Genomic DNA, 15,570 nt, shown 5'->3' on the forward strand with positions numbered 1-15,570 from the left:
TATGTAAATATCTCTGTCTACAGGTGTCTGCTAGACATATAAATCATAGCAGTCAATACTATTTAACCCACTGACTCCAGGGTTGCCATGTGACTTTTTCACTTTTTCAGCAAGGTGAGGTCAAGGTAGGGGTGCGGCCAGGTTAAAAATTTCCAAGTTGTACAACACAAACTGAACGAAGCGATTGCTTAACAAGGAACAAGCCCCGCAGCAGCAGTGGAGGAAATGAGGAAAATAAATCAAAAAATTGCAGTCAAACACAATTTATTTCCAAAAGCCAAGACTCTGAAGCAGCACGCATCTGATCTGCTTCCTCAAGCAATGCACCCTTTTCCATTAGGCACAGCTGGAAAGAGCAGATGGACTCTTTATTTATAACCTGCAAAATATTTGTAATCAGTACTGGCTCATCCCAAACACCAGGATTGAATCTTCATCTGGGAACTCTTTTTGCGCCCTTGAGCGAAGTACAAAACTTTAACTGATTTATGAAATGTCCTGCCGTATTAATGGATGATATGTAAAAATACTGGCAATGTAAAACAGGATAACACACACTTTCAGACAGACAAAACAACATAAGGATGGAGTGCTAAAAATTGTTTGCATTGCTGAGGACAGGACAGGAGTGAGTGTTTTTTTACACTCATTCAAACTCTTTGAACAGAGACACTTTTTTATCTTTTCAGACCAAAAAACATATCTGTTTTATCTGTAGGCTTGGCATTCACTGAGGTTTGTATCTTCATTCCTACAGCAAAACTCATGGTCAGGGCTGAACTAATCAAGAATAAGAACGACACATTACCAGACTTCACCGGAAAGTGTTAGCCTCCCCCAAGCTGTGTGCCTTCAAGAACATTGCACATTTCTGTACACTTTCTGCACGTCTTATATGCGATGTAGTCAGATTCGACCATGTGATGGGTTGCACAGGTGACACTGTTTACTTGATTTTATTTGCTTACTGAATGAATAATTACTGGGTGAGTCACATATTTTCCTGTGAATTCATTGAGTCATACCAAGAAGCAAAAGTAAGGTCAAAATAACAGCATAGCCCCTGAGAATGTAAACCATTCTGGTTTCAAGCCCAGTACCACTACTAGAACCCACTCTATCCTACCTTCGCTCTAGATGCAAAGCTTATTCAGTATTGTTCCACAGGTAAAACTATGAGTACCAAACTTGAGTTACATGACCTTGCCCAATAATTCCAAACAGTCATTGTAATACTTTTGCCTCATTAAAACTCCATTCCTCTGGTTTCCTCCCCTCCGGTGGGACTGATGTTACCCTAGGTTTTTTGGATTCTCCTGATGTTGCACAAAATAGCCAGTTTGTCTCAGCATTACCTACGCTTTCTTCGACTGCAAATCTCCGCAGGCTCTGACCACAGAAGGCTTTTGGCCAGGGAAATTTGAAAGGGGATTATGAGAATATCTGTTATGAGCTGCTCTGAGCCTGTCTTGTAATTATAATGTGGTTACCCGGGAAAGAAGCCACGGGCTGCGGCTAGTGTGTCCTCTCTGATTAAACACATAGTTTTCACAGGCAGCACTGCCCCTGGGCTCTTTGTGCATCAGACACACATGCATCAAACTCAGTGTCCGTGTCAAAACAGCCAAAATAAAGCCAGGCTAAAAGATCACATTTAGGCAGGACTGTAAAATATAACACCCAGGAGTTTCCATTCCTTTGCAGTGAACAATCCATTTGAACTGGAAGGGATCTGATGCAGAGTGAAAAGGCTGTTTGGAGATGAACTCATCCATGTTGCCATGAATTCGTCTTTTGCCATCAACCCCCCACCACCCCCCACTGCCCACCCCACCGCTTTTCTGTTGCTTCACAGAAAGTCACTTGCTGAGAAAGACTGTGATTTCCAGGAACTGCATGTCTGGAGTGGAGAAAACAGGTTTGAATTGAGTCCATTTTGGGTTTGGTGGTGGGAGTGGTGTTTTTCCCTTCACTCTATTGGTTGGTTGGTCAACCAAGCTGTAAGTGAATGGAATTCAAGGTTTCCCAATAGCTGTCAAGGATGGACAATGGTTCTCTCACAATAACCATGATGTAATGCCCAAGTCCCTCAGCTTAACGGCTCCCCCTAGTGCCATTCCACAGGACGACACGTTCAGAACTAACTCAAATCCTAAAGGATTGCGTGTTGTAAATTCTCCTCTCCTGTTCTCATTATTTGTAAGGACACGGATAATAAACACGCTGTTATGCTGTTAAGTTCTCCCCCAAGCCATAAGAATATGCATCGTTGATAAGACCGCACTCTGAAAAACAGGGTCTTTCAAAAAAAGAAAGAAAGAAAAAACTATCTGTGACCTTAAAAAAAGGTCAACATTTGGGGCCACGTGCGCTTTGTTTTGGCTCCCCCTCTTCCCCCTTTTTCTTGGAACTTGAGTGTCCTTGGCTACGCAACTGCTGTTTTCACAATCACTGCCAGGTCTGATAGGAGAAATTAAAATCCATTAAACAATACGTCCGTACGTTCCATAATGTTGTTGGACGCACGAAGCCGGATTTTCATAAAGCAAGGCTTCAACTCTGTCAGCAACACACATTTTTCATAAAACTACCAGACGTGTAATTAAAAAAAAATTGAAAGCTTGTTTTAGTTGAAACGACCTCTTTATCATTTGGATTTCCAGGGGAAAAATCCTATTATGCAATCAAGCAATTTTATGAGTGTCTCTTGAATAGATTAAAATAAAGGGAAATGTATTTGTGTGTGGATTCCCTCTATTTTAGTTCGCTTGCTCTCACGTGCGAAGCAACTCGAGATGAGATGAGCGCAGTTTCACATAGCTAGCAGAACAGGAAATACAACCCAAACTCGTCGCACGCTGGAAACCTCTGAAGTATTCACAGATGTCCGGCCAATGGGACAGCCCTCCGATCACACACCCTTCACCCTCCAGCCCTCCCTCCCCTGCGAGCTGATATAGGAAAAAGTAAAACATTATCTTCACAGCACTCTGATACCCATGCGAGTCCAGGAGAGCCAAGAACATCCACTGGACATCAAATCAAATACTACGTCAGTTTATTTCTGTGTTATTTGTATAACAGTACTAGGTTTGTGACGTTTCCCCGTCTTTTACAGTTTGTCCTGGCAATAAACAAAGAGGTTTATGAACTCTACAAATTTTCTTATAAACGGAGTTGGTTTACTTCACGTTCACGTTGCAATTAATAAATTTTTATGTTATCGTGTCTTTTGCCAGTTGTTTTAATTTGTTGCATTCAACACATCAGCGAGTTTTCCTCTACATTGCAACCACAGAGAACACAATCGCGCCGCGTAAAGTCAGTAAACATGCGCGAGTGCATTCGGGTGACGTGCCAAGATCGTGCCAAGAACGCATTTGGGTATCGGATCAAATGCTACGGGATCAGAAAATAGTCTTCACAAATCATCTAACAGAAGTAATCGGTGTTTCTATGGCATAAAATCGAACAATCGTACGCCATCAGCGAACATTCCTATGGCACCGTCGATAAATTAATTCTTAAAATTTTACTCTTATCCTTGAACAATGAGCAATGTCAAACAATCAAGCCCGCGCACAGGCACGCGTAAATATAAGGAAAGTACAATGTAAAGTAGCTTGCAAATAATTTTGTTTCCGACAGATGCACTAATGATGCATTTATTTTTAACTGCAAATTACGATTAAATACAAGCATGAATTGTAATACCTGCTTGTAAAGTGACAATTTCATCTACTTATGACACTGACACAAAATGTTGATGCAATTAATCCGTTACGTCAATTGCCAGCAAATGTAAATAAAAAGTAAATATACCACTCAATTTATTTACCAGTTCACACTCAACTCACCAAGTATCAAGAACAACAACGCATATGGCAGTCAACAGTGAGACAATCCCGCTTGTAACCGAGTGTATGTTGCAAATAATGCCTAGAGACATCCAAACTGCACACATTTTTAATATTTGCTCAGATCACTTCCTATCGAATTTGAACTGCATGCCAAGCGCGTGGGTTCTATTGACTGTCCTTTTTTACGTGGGCCGGGAGAACGTCGGCTCCCGGCCCACGTGCTTAAGACCAATAGAAAATGAGTAATTTGCATGAAGCTCAAGGTTTAGCATAAAGTCACTCTTGGAACCAGATCTCTGGTAGATTTCACCAGAAGTATCATCATAGTCTATTTACACTGACACTTAAGTCTTTTGGCAGTAGCGCTTTGACAGTGACCCATTTGGATTATCAGTGCAAAAAAAAAAAAAAAAAAAAACAGAAACTTTTTTTGGTGCTTGCTGGAAACAGATTATACCAACAATAATATGGGAAGAGAACATATCTGGCTGCTGATAGTGTCTATTTATTTGGTAAAAACTTGTGCAACATTCTCAACGCCTGCTGAAGAAACTTCAACTAGTAAGTTCAAAATTGATGGACTTTAAAATAGTGTAACGTTACAATTTTGTGACAGTAGTAATTCAAAATCATTCTTCTGTAGTCTCAAGTGGTTCAAGTGGTTTTGTGGGAGAGTGTGAGTCTGTTAGTGTTTGAGAGACAATGACATTTCTAGTGCTGCTGCTTCCAAACGCACCCGAAATCATATTAACCTTAGAAAGCGCAATACAGCAGTATACGGGCAATGTGGTTAAACTTTTTTATGCTATGACCTAGAGTAACCCAAAGGGAACAGCGAAGTAGATTTGTTGTCTTGTTGATTTAGCTGTGTTGATTGTACCTCCTGTCTCCGGCTTGGTTATTGTCCATATGTTATTGCATCTGTTTCTGATTTCACAATAACTAAAATGCTTTTGCTCAATATTTTTTTTTCTCAATTGTGATAAAGTTAATTGTAGTGGGTTGATTGACAATAGAGGGCGGCATTGCACTATTAAAATCATATATTATTTCACTGGAGATTATTGGAATATTGCTGGTGCGTTTGAAAATGCATTGCATACCTAAACTGCCTGTCCATTTTACCAAATCCTAAAGGAAGCGCGTCCGATGCTATTGCTCCGCTGAGCGCGCTTAAGGTAGTTAAATGACAACAATTTTGCATCGATTAATGGGTTCCAATTCCTTCAGTGTAATTTAACTTAAGACGACCTATATAGACTTTACAGCCCAGACTTTGATGTTCTAAAGTTGTGACATGTGTATTTTGCAGTTCCAAGCAACAGCACTGACTGGCTCGTGGACTACAGCGACATTAAAACCAAGTTCTCCCTGCGCACAGCCGAAGAGCCGGACGATGATACCTGCTACCTCGTGCCTGGTCAGCTAGACACTATCTCACAGTGTCAATTCAATACCGACGTAAAGACCTTCGTGATAATTCACGGATGGACGGTAAAAACCATTTCACTATTCATCAGATAATAACGTCCGCCTGTGTTTCTGCAGAACGTAAAACGTGATTATGCGCCCTATATCGAAACTTAAAATCTCCCCATTCGAATTTGCTTCCAGGGAGTACAGAAATACGTTTTCAGAAATACACATTGTTCATATCACATGTATAATCCAAGATTTGCATTTTACTCTTGTATGAGACCGTTATTGGTAAATATTAAATGCATTGTAGTTATGTCACCCCCATTAAACATATTTTAAAAACCAGGGTTGGAAATGGAAATAACCAGTATTAGCCTAATCATTTTAAAATGACAAAGATGGCCTTATTTGTAACCTAAATTGATTGGCAAATGCTAGCAGATAAGACCCAGGTGAGACACATTCTTACGTGAATAATTAACCTTAAAGGGGACTCCCTATGAGATTCAATGTAGCCAGTCGAGATTAGCTGTTTGTAAAGGACCCAAGTTTTAAAGGCAACGACATCAACGACTCGGACGGGAGCTATGTGCTGTTATTGTGGGATCATAGGTCTGCCAACAGTCGCTGCGCCAAGGTCTACAGGACAAGAGTAACAAGAGCTTCGGTGTTATTATAATGTGCTGTTATTGTTGGCCCTTAGAATTAAATTTGCTGACAGCGGACTTGCTCTTCCGACTGCACACAAAGCCGCAAATTAACGCTAAACGGCCGACGCTCGCGTCCGATTCTAACGTCACCGTTGTGTGCCTAGGTGACGGGGTTGTTCGAGAGCTGGGTGTCTAAGCTTGTGGTGGCCCTGTACGAGCGGGAGCCCGCTGCCAACGTCATTGTGGTGGATTGGCTGAACCGCGCACAGCAGCACTACCCCACCTCCGCCGCCTACACCAAGCTCGTGGGCCAGGATGTGGCCAAGTTTATCAACTGGATCGAGGTGAGCGCACACAGGGACAGCTACTGCCCTCCTTTGGATCTGCATTTTAGTGTCTGTACAAATTAATTTATGAACAAAATTTGTACATACATACATATTCTCCATGACAGTCACTTGCAGTTGCATTTGGTGGTCATTTTGATACCGCACTGCCATTCCTAAAAAATAATTAAGGGGAAGATGGATCAGGGACAGTTTGCTTAAGAAGTGCATTTAGTGCAAAGTGTAACTTGAAAACCTGTTCACAGTAGCTTGTGACAATGTAAACCAACAACATTTGTCTACTTTTATAAAGCAAATGCATATGACCTAGTTTACATTGCATGTTTCATAACATGTTTAAAAATGATACCTTCATTACAAAGGAGCGTGGTTCTAAGAGACTTCATTAACTAAGGTATGCTTGTGCGGCAAGTTGAATATTTGCCAAACTGAAATGTTGTTTACACATAGATGCTTAAGCAAAAACAGATGTCAACACTGGCATATATAAGGGCTATATATTTCAGCTTGGAAACGTGGATTGGAGTCTGCATGCCCCGTGTGCGTAGTGTACAGCACAGAGCTGGAATCGCTGTCATCAGCTGCATGACTCCCGACAGGGCGCTGCTGTTGATGTGTTCCTGTATTTATAACTTTGACAAGTAAAGACCTCTGTAAAATAGGACACAGGTAAAGGACACATTTGTTTTGGCAGTTCCAGCTCTCCCTGCTGTAGAAGTCTTGACACACGATACTTGGCTGTTTGTGTTGTGCAAGAAGAGAGGTTTAATGAACTGAGAAAGCCATAGCGCTTGCTGCAACAGTTGCGTTATGCGCCAAGTCTCTCACACCAGAAGCAGAACGATAAACCATACAATGTTATTGTTTGAACATGTAAAGTAATTGTCAATAATTTAATTAACTGCACTGCCTCATATTCCACCTGTGTTAGTCTGGGGTGAGGCGCCACATTTTGGGACAATGCAAACATGGCTGGCTCTAGCTACCTTGACTTAAGAGGGAGATGAGGGGCATGGTCAGTCAAAAATTGTCAAAAGAGCCATGCTCAGTGTTTTTCAGTGAAGATGAGGCTAAAGAGTCACATGTTTTGGAATAGCAACTTTATCAACTAAAAGATTCTGATGACAACCTAATATACCTCACTATAAAATGTAGCTGCAGGTGTATAAGATAATTGGAGAGGAACAGCCAGCCAGTGCCTCCATTTTCAGTAAAACTGACAGGAGCCTAACTTGTGACAGTAAATGCAAAAAGAATAATGATTTTTAGTCAAAATGCAATTTCAGCTGTGCTTCCATTTCAGCCTTTCAGTTAAAAGCAAAGGTACATATATCAAGGTAATTTTAGTAACTAGATTCATTAAACATTGAGTGCTGATCTTTTATTGTTGCCTTGGTTTCAATACTTGGGGGGTGGGGGTGGGGTAGTTTATGTGGGCTTGGCAAAAGGAGAACAAAAGAAAAGGTCATATTTAAAAATATTTTTTGAAAATATTGCTTTCATCAGGCCTTTAACGAATCTTCAAACAGTGACTTCCTCCTAAGATTCTTAACTGTGTTCTTATTGTCCTTCTTCAGACAGGGCTGAACTACCCGTGGGAGAAAATTCATCTGCTGGGATACAGCCTGGGTGCCCATGTGGCCGGGATCGCTGGGTTCCTCTCAAACAATAAGGTCTACAGGATCACAGGTCAGCAGCCAATTGCTCTGCCAGATTCTACGGGATCGAATATAGTGTCGTAGGTTGAAACCCAGTCGCTGTGCCAAAATCTACAGAGTCACAGGTCAGCAACCAACGGACGCCAATCAATGTCCAAACACTGTGCCAACAGACCCTGCCATTTAGGGACATTCAGCTTAGAGCAGCACTGATTCTCAGTTTTACTTTAAAACACACTTCCATCATTGGTAATGATTCGTTGGCGCTAACAGCGCAAGAAGGCACCCAAATGTGCCTGTATTCAGCATATTGACTCTCTACCTCTTCAAAGCAAGGATAATGTAGGAAGCCATTGCTCTCTGACATAAATGCAAAGTACACCTGTTTCCAGTGAGCTTATCCATTCACCCATTCATTTGCCATATCAACTCTCAAAAGCTGACTCCAGTACCTCTAATGGACACAGAGCCACTGAGGACAGTTAATCCCACCATGAGCATTACAACATTTTCAAACATTAATAGACTTCTGCCCAGTCCTTGCTGTAACACACTCTTATTGTTACTCAAAATCTTGGATGCTTTTGTTTTTATTCCCAAAAGGCCTGTAAGACTTTCCTTTACAGATCTATTGGCAGTTAAAACCTCTTTCTACTGGAGGTCTGAGCCAAAAATGTAGCAGCCCATGAACTTGGAATGCCCTTGAGTATGATATATAAAGCCATGAAATTCTGAGTCTGAGTTGTGGCCTTTATACTGAAGACTCCTTAAACTTGCATACACCACACTGTCCCCTTATACGCTACCCTTATTGCAGAAATATTAATTTCATCTTTCTCTTTTGTTGCTTTGAGTTAGTTTTTTTATGTTGCTCTTTTTGGTGTACTTCAGCTTGTTTAAGTAATGTTGATGTTGTATTTGCATGGTTGTTCCTCTGTTGCAGAAATTAAAATTTTAAATGGAATATGTTATTATTAGTAGTAACATTTTTATTTACAAGTAATCAGCAGTGCAGTAGACAGCTTTATTAATCAAAAGACTGTCTATTACAGACTGCTACTCTGTGTCTCCACATACCTTACATGCTTTAGCGTAATTTTACTCTGGTGTGTTGGATGTCATGAGCTATCTGTGTCTGATCCCCCGCTCCGTTTTATCTACGAATCTGTCTTAGGAAGACCCTTCTTTGTCTTATTCTCTCTCTTTGATACAGCTGTTGCTAACATTGCTCAAATGAGGGCTTACCTTCCATTCATTGCACTGTGCTTCTCACTTAAACTGAATTTTAATTTTACTCATTTTCTCTAATGCATTAACAGCAGCGCTAAAAGTGTGAAATTTTACATTTTAAAAAATGTTAAATCGTGAGTAACTCAACTGCAGTGTGCTTGATTGCACTACACTCTTAGCTGTGCCCCACTTGAAAAAAAAAAGAAAATCTTACTTGGTAAAATAAAGGATAAATAGATAAATGAATAAAATACCCACACAGCAATATGAATGGATCATCGTCATTCTGAAGCTGTCCTTTCTGTGATCTCTTCCAGGCTTGGACCCTGCGGGCCCAGGGTTCGAACACGCCGATGCTCAGAGCACCTTGTCTCCTGATGACGCCAACTTCGTGGATGTCCTGCACACCAACACCAGGGGGTCACCGGGTCGCAGCATCGGGATCCAGAAGCCTGTGGGCCATGTGGACATCTACCCCAACGGCGGCACTTTCCAGCCGGGCTGTGACCTGCAGAGCACCATAAAGATGATCGCCACTTCCGGCTTCTACTGTACGCCACCCCCTCCGCGAACTTTATTTCGCTCTTTAAACACAGGTTTTTCCCAACAACTGTGAAACTCTAGTTTATCATATGAGGACTTCCCTGTTACCAAGGCATATGCTATCCATACTAGTGTCAACATGGAAGTGCATCATCATCTTTACTAGGTGTGAAAAGCATTGTTTAAATCAGAACATCTCCCTCCCTCTCCCCCTGTCCTCTTGTCCCCTGGTCCGCTACAGACATGGACCAGATAGTGAAGTGTTCCCACGAGCGCTCCATCCACCTGTTCATCGACTCGCTGGTTAACGAGGAGCAGCAGAGCCTGGCCTACCGCTGCAGCTCCAAGGAGACCTTCAACCAGGGCCTGTGCCTCAGCTGCCGCAAGAACCGCTGCACCAAGATGGGCTACGACGTGCAGAAGGTGCGGTCCCGCAGGAGCGCCACCATGTACCTCAAGACCAGAGAAGCCATGCCCTACAAAGGTGAGCGGTCAGCTGCGGTCAGGTGGGGTCACCTAGGGTCAAACGGGCTCATCCAGGGTTAGATGGGGGCATGTGGTGTCGAAAGGAGCCAACAGGGGTCAGGTAGAGTCATAGGGGTCAAGTAGGGTCATCTGGGGTCAGGTGGCATCATCTGGGGTCCGGTAGGATCATATGGGGTTGGATTGGGCTCAACATTTCCGATATGCACCAATATTTTGAATTGAGCAAAAGCCGAGTGACTCCTGTGACGATTACAGCATTGGTGGTTTGTGTGGAAGATCGATGTGTGACACCTTTTCCTCGTGACGCTTGTAAAGATGCAGCTGATTCCTTAGGCTCTGATGGCATGTCCTCGTGTGACTCCCTCCTGTTGGGGGAGTGGGGGGGTCCCGCCTTTCCCTCCCTCACCCTTCCCCTAATTTCCCTGAGGGTGCAGCTGCCCTACGTATCAGTGCCAGCTGCCCAGGGTGACAGCCCTACACACTCCCCCCTGGACCTGTGTTGTGATTGGTAGACTGCTACCCCTGATAGCCATGTGCCAGCTATCTAATGTGGCATACTAGGAAGTGAAATCACGGCCATTACATTTGTTGGATTTTTGAAACCTTACCCTGTTCAGTCATGAGGGAGCCAGCGCAGCAAGAGCTAGCAGGGCCGCCAAGTGTCTGTCATCTCCCAACTTTGCTCTGCACCCACTGCGTAGTTTCAGGATGTTTACCGCTTATGTGACAGGTGTGGCTGTTCATTCCTTTACATAATGCTGTATGTCTGGTCCTCATCTGTCAGCTGAGGTAAGTGCGCAATGTGAGGAATGTTACTGTCTCAAAGGCTGTTTTTTTCTGATCGGGGTGCTTGTGCCCCAGGTTAGCTTGCATTGTGGAGGTGCAGGTGTGGCTCCAAACTGCCACTGACTGCATTAAACAGGTGGAAAAATGGAAAACTGGCCGAGGTCCCCGGAAGCTCTGAACAGAAAAGGTTTTTGTTGTGCTACTGTGACAGGTGGTTCCTGAGACATTGAGGCATGTTCTCTCTCTCTCTCTCTCTCTCTCTCTCTCTCTCTCTCTCCCTCTCTCTCTCAGTTTTCCACTACCAGGTGAAGGTGCACTTCTTCAATGACAGGAATGCTACCTTCAAGGACGAGCCGCTTAAGGTGTCCCTTATCGGAGTTCTGGATAAGAAGGAAGACATAAGCCTGGTCCTGTGAGTTCCTGTGCCTCCCATCACCTAGCAACACTTAGGTGGCTCCAGACCCATTTTTTATTTATTTCTTTTTAACATAGTCAACATTCATAAACAGACTCCTTGAGTATAAGTCACTCTTTTAGAATATAAAAGCCATGGAAAGAATTTGGTTGGACATGCAAGCATTTGAAATCAAACATTCTGCTTGGAGAGGGCCATAGGCCTTGTGTGCTACATATACTCTGGTTTGTTTTAAATTTTTGCACTTTTCCAGAGAAATTATAAGCCTTCAGTTTGATATTTAGTTCAGCGCTCATGTATGTCTCTTTAGTGATATTTGCCAGCTAAATGACTGCTCCTTTCACACGGCAGTCTTGCTCCACATGTCTGCCGGTCCCAGCTGCACGATCACAGATGATTGAACTGCCGCAGATAAGTGTTTGATATTCTGTGTCTGAAACCTCAAGGCCCGTCATGCACACCAACACTACCGTCTCCTTCCTGCTGACCTCGGACGTGGACATCGGGGAGCTCCGGGAGGTCAAGCTCCAGTGGGAGAAGGACTCTGTCTTCAGCTTCAGCAACTGGTGGAGCCAGCAGCAGTTCAAAATCCGCAGGCTGCGCATAAAATCCGGGGAGACACAGGCCAAGTGCGTGTTCATGTGTGTGTGTGTGTGTGTGTGTGTGTGTGCGTGTGTGTGTGTGTGTGTGTGTGTGTGTGTGTGTGTGTGTGTGTGTGTGTGTCAGCAGGGAGGGGGGGCATTCAAAGCCAATGCTACACTTTGGCTTAGCAGCTTACAGAGACAGAGCTGTGACCAGCAGGCTGTGGGATCTGATCCTAGACGATTGGTAAATTTGTACTGTTATACCTGAATTTCTTCGCAAAATGCCCAGCTGCATAAGTGTTTGTAATGATGAAACAGAGAAGCTTCATGAGACCCAAAATTGGGTCATGCTTCAATGATTCGTTGATCTGATCCGATCTTGGTGTTTTTCCATTTCTTGTTCCGTGTAAAATGTGAACTCTGTAAGGATGAAAGCCATAGCTGTGTACATAGATACCCTCTCGTGCTGAAGCACATGCAGCCCTGAAGGTGTATGGGTGGCTTTGCTGATGCTCTGGTTTTGTCTACAGGGTTGTTTTCACTGCCAAAGATGGGGAGTTTGCGCACCTGGTGAGAGGAGGGGAGTACGTCAGCTTCATGAGATCCAAAGAGGACCATGCTAACCGCAAACAGGAGAGGTAAACCGCTCTCGGGTGTTTTTGGCTGGAGGGGTGGAGCCTCATGGCACTGGATGCTGAGTATGCAGTGCTTTGACAATGGCAATATGAAGGGGGGCCAAGCCATAGTTAGGGTTCGATACTGTGAGGGAGGGTACTGTCGGGTCCGTGACTGAACACAGTACATGATACACAACCCATTTGTAAGGTGTGACCCCCACAAATGACCAACTCTGCAATTAGTGTGCTGTATAAAATATGCAGTATTAAATATATGATACAAGCATGCGTTAGGTACGATTTAGAATAGTGTTGTAGCATTGCACAACAAGACAATGCGGGGTTGGTGCTGTGCTCTGTGGCCTGGTAACAGGTCAAGAAAGTTTAAATGGGAACAGGGCCCGCGAACAGGGAACAAGTTTATATTGGAACAGGAAGTGCTTCCTGGCAAGGAATGTTCGAACCCTGAGTCACAACTCAGCGCATTGGGAGGGTCTGTTGCAATTGTGTTTAATTGTTTACGCAATCAGTAAATGCAGCAGCCTGAAGTGAGGGCTCCATCAATATGCTTTAGCTCCAACCCGCAGCCAAATGTCTTTGACTCAGTGGGACCTTGGCTGAAACTGGCAAATTCAGAGCCTGGAATAAGGCCGCGCTTAGATATTGGATCTCTACATGTAGTCACTATGAACATGGGTCGGCGGTGTAGCATACTGGTAAGAGGCAGTACTTGTAACAGAATGGGTGCAGTTTTGATTCCCCACCAGGGCACTGCTGCTAGGGCAACTGCATTAGGGGAACCCACAATTGCCTCAGTAAATATCCAGCTGTATAAATGGATAACATGTAAAAAAAATTGTTGCCTATGTAAGTTGCTCTGGATAATAGCGTCTACTGAATGCCACTAATGTAATGTAGTGAACATGTGCCACAGCAGGTTCGCAGCTCATTGGTCAGTTGATCTTTTTTATTTGCTTATTTTTTACAGGCTCCACAGACTAAAAATGAACGGCAGCCTCTTCAAGCGCAGCGCAGAGTAACGCGTGATACTAGCACTCAGAGTGGAGGCGAGCCCTACAGCCAATCAGAGGGTCAGAGAACCTGAAGACACAGGGGGAGGAAAGCTGGTTACCGGGTGATCAGTTTTTCCTGGATGTGCAGAGTCTGCATCATTGTGTCATCGACCTGGCGCCGTTTAAAATATTTGTGCGTCCTTCTGCAATGCACTGTCATTTAAGCACAGCCTGTTGGTAATGAATAATCACTGGCACCCTTTGACCAATCCTCTTCCCCAAAAACACATTCATCTTTGCTGTGGATGGAGTTTGAACAGGCAAGTGTGGGCAGAGAGTTACAGCTGTTTTTCATGTGTGCCACTTCAGACTGGCACGATTCCTCTGTTGCAGTTCTTTGATATTGTATTGTCTTGAGAAACGTACTCTCAAAAATCTTCTAAAACCTTTAAAAGTCTTTTTATGTTCATTTGACCCATGCATACATGCATCTACTGTGTGAGTTTCTTGTCAGTTGTGCCTTTTGATTACTTTGGCTCATGCATATTTTTAGTTGACGTGAATACCTTTGAAAAAGGAAATGCCTGCAGTATTTTAGATGCCTCAGTTCATGGTCTCTGAACTACATTATAGTGTGTATTTGAATACCGGTATATAGACTGATATATAGATTTTATTTTGTATAATTACTTAAATGAAAGGACTTGTGACCCACACACACACACACACACACAGTATTTGCATTTGCGAAAGACAGTGATTTGTACAATGCTTAAAGCTGAAAGTTGCTTGCATTTAGAGGACCGGTATTAGCAATAGTTTGATGTACTCTTCTGATTTTAAAAATAATCACTCTTTATCATTTTCGTGATTTTTCCATCATGCAAAACTGCTTGTTCTTTACCTGCAGTTATTGATTATTATGTTTGCTATGGCACCTGTCACTTTAAGGGGCTGTAATCAAATGGGATTATTAAACTGAGCTATTTTTATACAAAGTGCCTCAGGCAGTAGACTGGTAATGAACCATATTATTATTATTATTATTATTATTATTATTATTATTATTAGATGCTTCACTGTCTGTGCCATAAGGAAGTATGTCATTGTCAAAGTCAGACATATGCTCTGTAAAGGGGCAATAAAGGGTGAAATCGTAATGCCATCCTCCAGACTGGGACAGACTGCCAAACTTCCATATTCTATTTATTGAAAAGTTCTCAGTTTATATTGAGTGTTGCTTCATAAGGCCTTCATAAAGCATTCAGCACATTGATTAGCATGGCATTGCTACTTTATAACGCATTCATAAACAATCCTTTATGGCCTCTGACATAATGTTATGATAGTGCATGTTCTGTAGACAGTGAAACCATGAATGTGTGGTATCACTATGTCAGTCATAAAGCGTAAGGTGATAACACCATGATAAGGTGTTAGGTATACTTTATAAAGGCTTTATTAGGTCAGAAAGAATATGAAGTGTGAATTGAATGAATGTATGTAATCTGCATTTCATGCTGAACGTAATATATCCTTACTGCATACATGTTTGATTGTATTTTTTTTTCTGTTTGAATCGTACTGTACTACTAATTTCTGGATTTTTCAAGGTGAAATTTGATCAGAGTGTGTGGCCTGAATTTGGCTAATTGCGTGAATGACTAGACTTGGTTTGATGTCACTTGAGTACATTCACGTTTGTTACCTGATATGCAGTGCACTGTTTGGGAACAAATTATATTTCTGTAATAAAGTATGTAAGACAACCTTGGTTATTGTATTTTGAATGATTTCTTTGCTTTTGCCTCATACAACTTGTCAATACTCCGGCCCCCTAGCTGTTGTTTTGGTGTTCTCCCTGTGTGTCTGTGTGGTCCATGTGCTTTTGTTTACTGTTCCCATGTGTTCCAGCCCTGCCCCGCTCTCCGCCTTGTCCCCGCCCCCCTAATTTCCTGATCG

At 42.8% G+C, this 15,570-nt stretch overlaps 1 protein-coding gene across 1 annotated transcript; it reads left to right on the top strand.

The window, feature by feature from the left end:
- Nucleotides 1–4,273: 4,273 nt before the first annotated feature.
- Nucleotides 4,274–14,117, top strand: LOC118795511 (lipoprotein lipase-like). Its single transcript, XM_036554047.1, has 10 exons — nucleotides 4,274–4,421; nucleotides 5,173–5,354; nucleotides 6,094–6,273; nucleotides 7,854–7,965; nucleotides 9,482–9,715; nucleotides 9,949–10,191; nucleotides 11,271–11,391; nucleotides 11,841–12,023; nucleotides 12,509–12,616; nucleotides 13,584–14,117. The coding sequence occupies exons 1-10, from the start codon at nucleotides 4,328–4,330 to the stop codon at nucleotides 13,633–13,635; spliced, it is 1,509 nt and encodes a 502-aa protein (XP_036409940.1). The 5' UTR covers nucleotides 4,274–4,327; the 3' UTR covers nucleotides 13,636–14,117.
- The last annotated feature ends 1,453 nt before the right edge of the window (nucleotides 14,118–15,570 follow it).

Source organism: Megalops cyprinoides, chromosome 20 (genome assembly GCF_013368585.1).
Source record: "Megalops cyprinoides isolate fMegCyp1 chromosome 20, fMegCyp1.pri, whole genome shotgun sequence".
NCBI classification, from domain to species: domain Eukaryota; kingdom Metazoa; phylum Chordata; class Actinopteri; order Elopiformes; family Megalopidae; genus Megalops; species Megalops cyprinoides.

Coding starts and splice junctions, on each gene's coding strand:
- LOC118795511 (XM_036554047.1), top strand. CDS start 4,328: ATGGGAAGAGAACATATCTGGCTGCTGATAGTGTCTATTTATTTGGTA. Junction 6,274..7,853: donor AGTTTATCAACTGGATCGAG/GTGAGCGCACAC, acceptor GTCCTTCTTCAG/ACAGGGCTGAACTACCCGTG. Junction 12,024..12,508: donor TCCGGGGAGACACAGGCCAA/GTGCGTGTTCAT, acceptor TTTTGTCTACAG/GGTTGTTTTCACTGCCAAAG.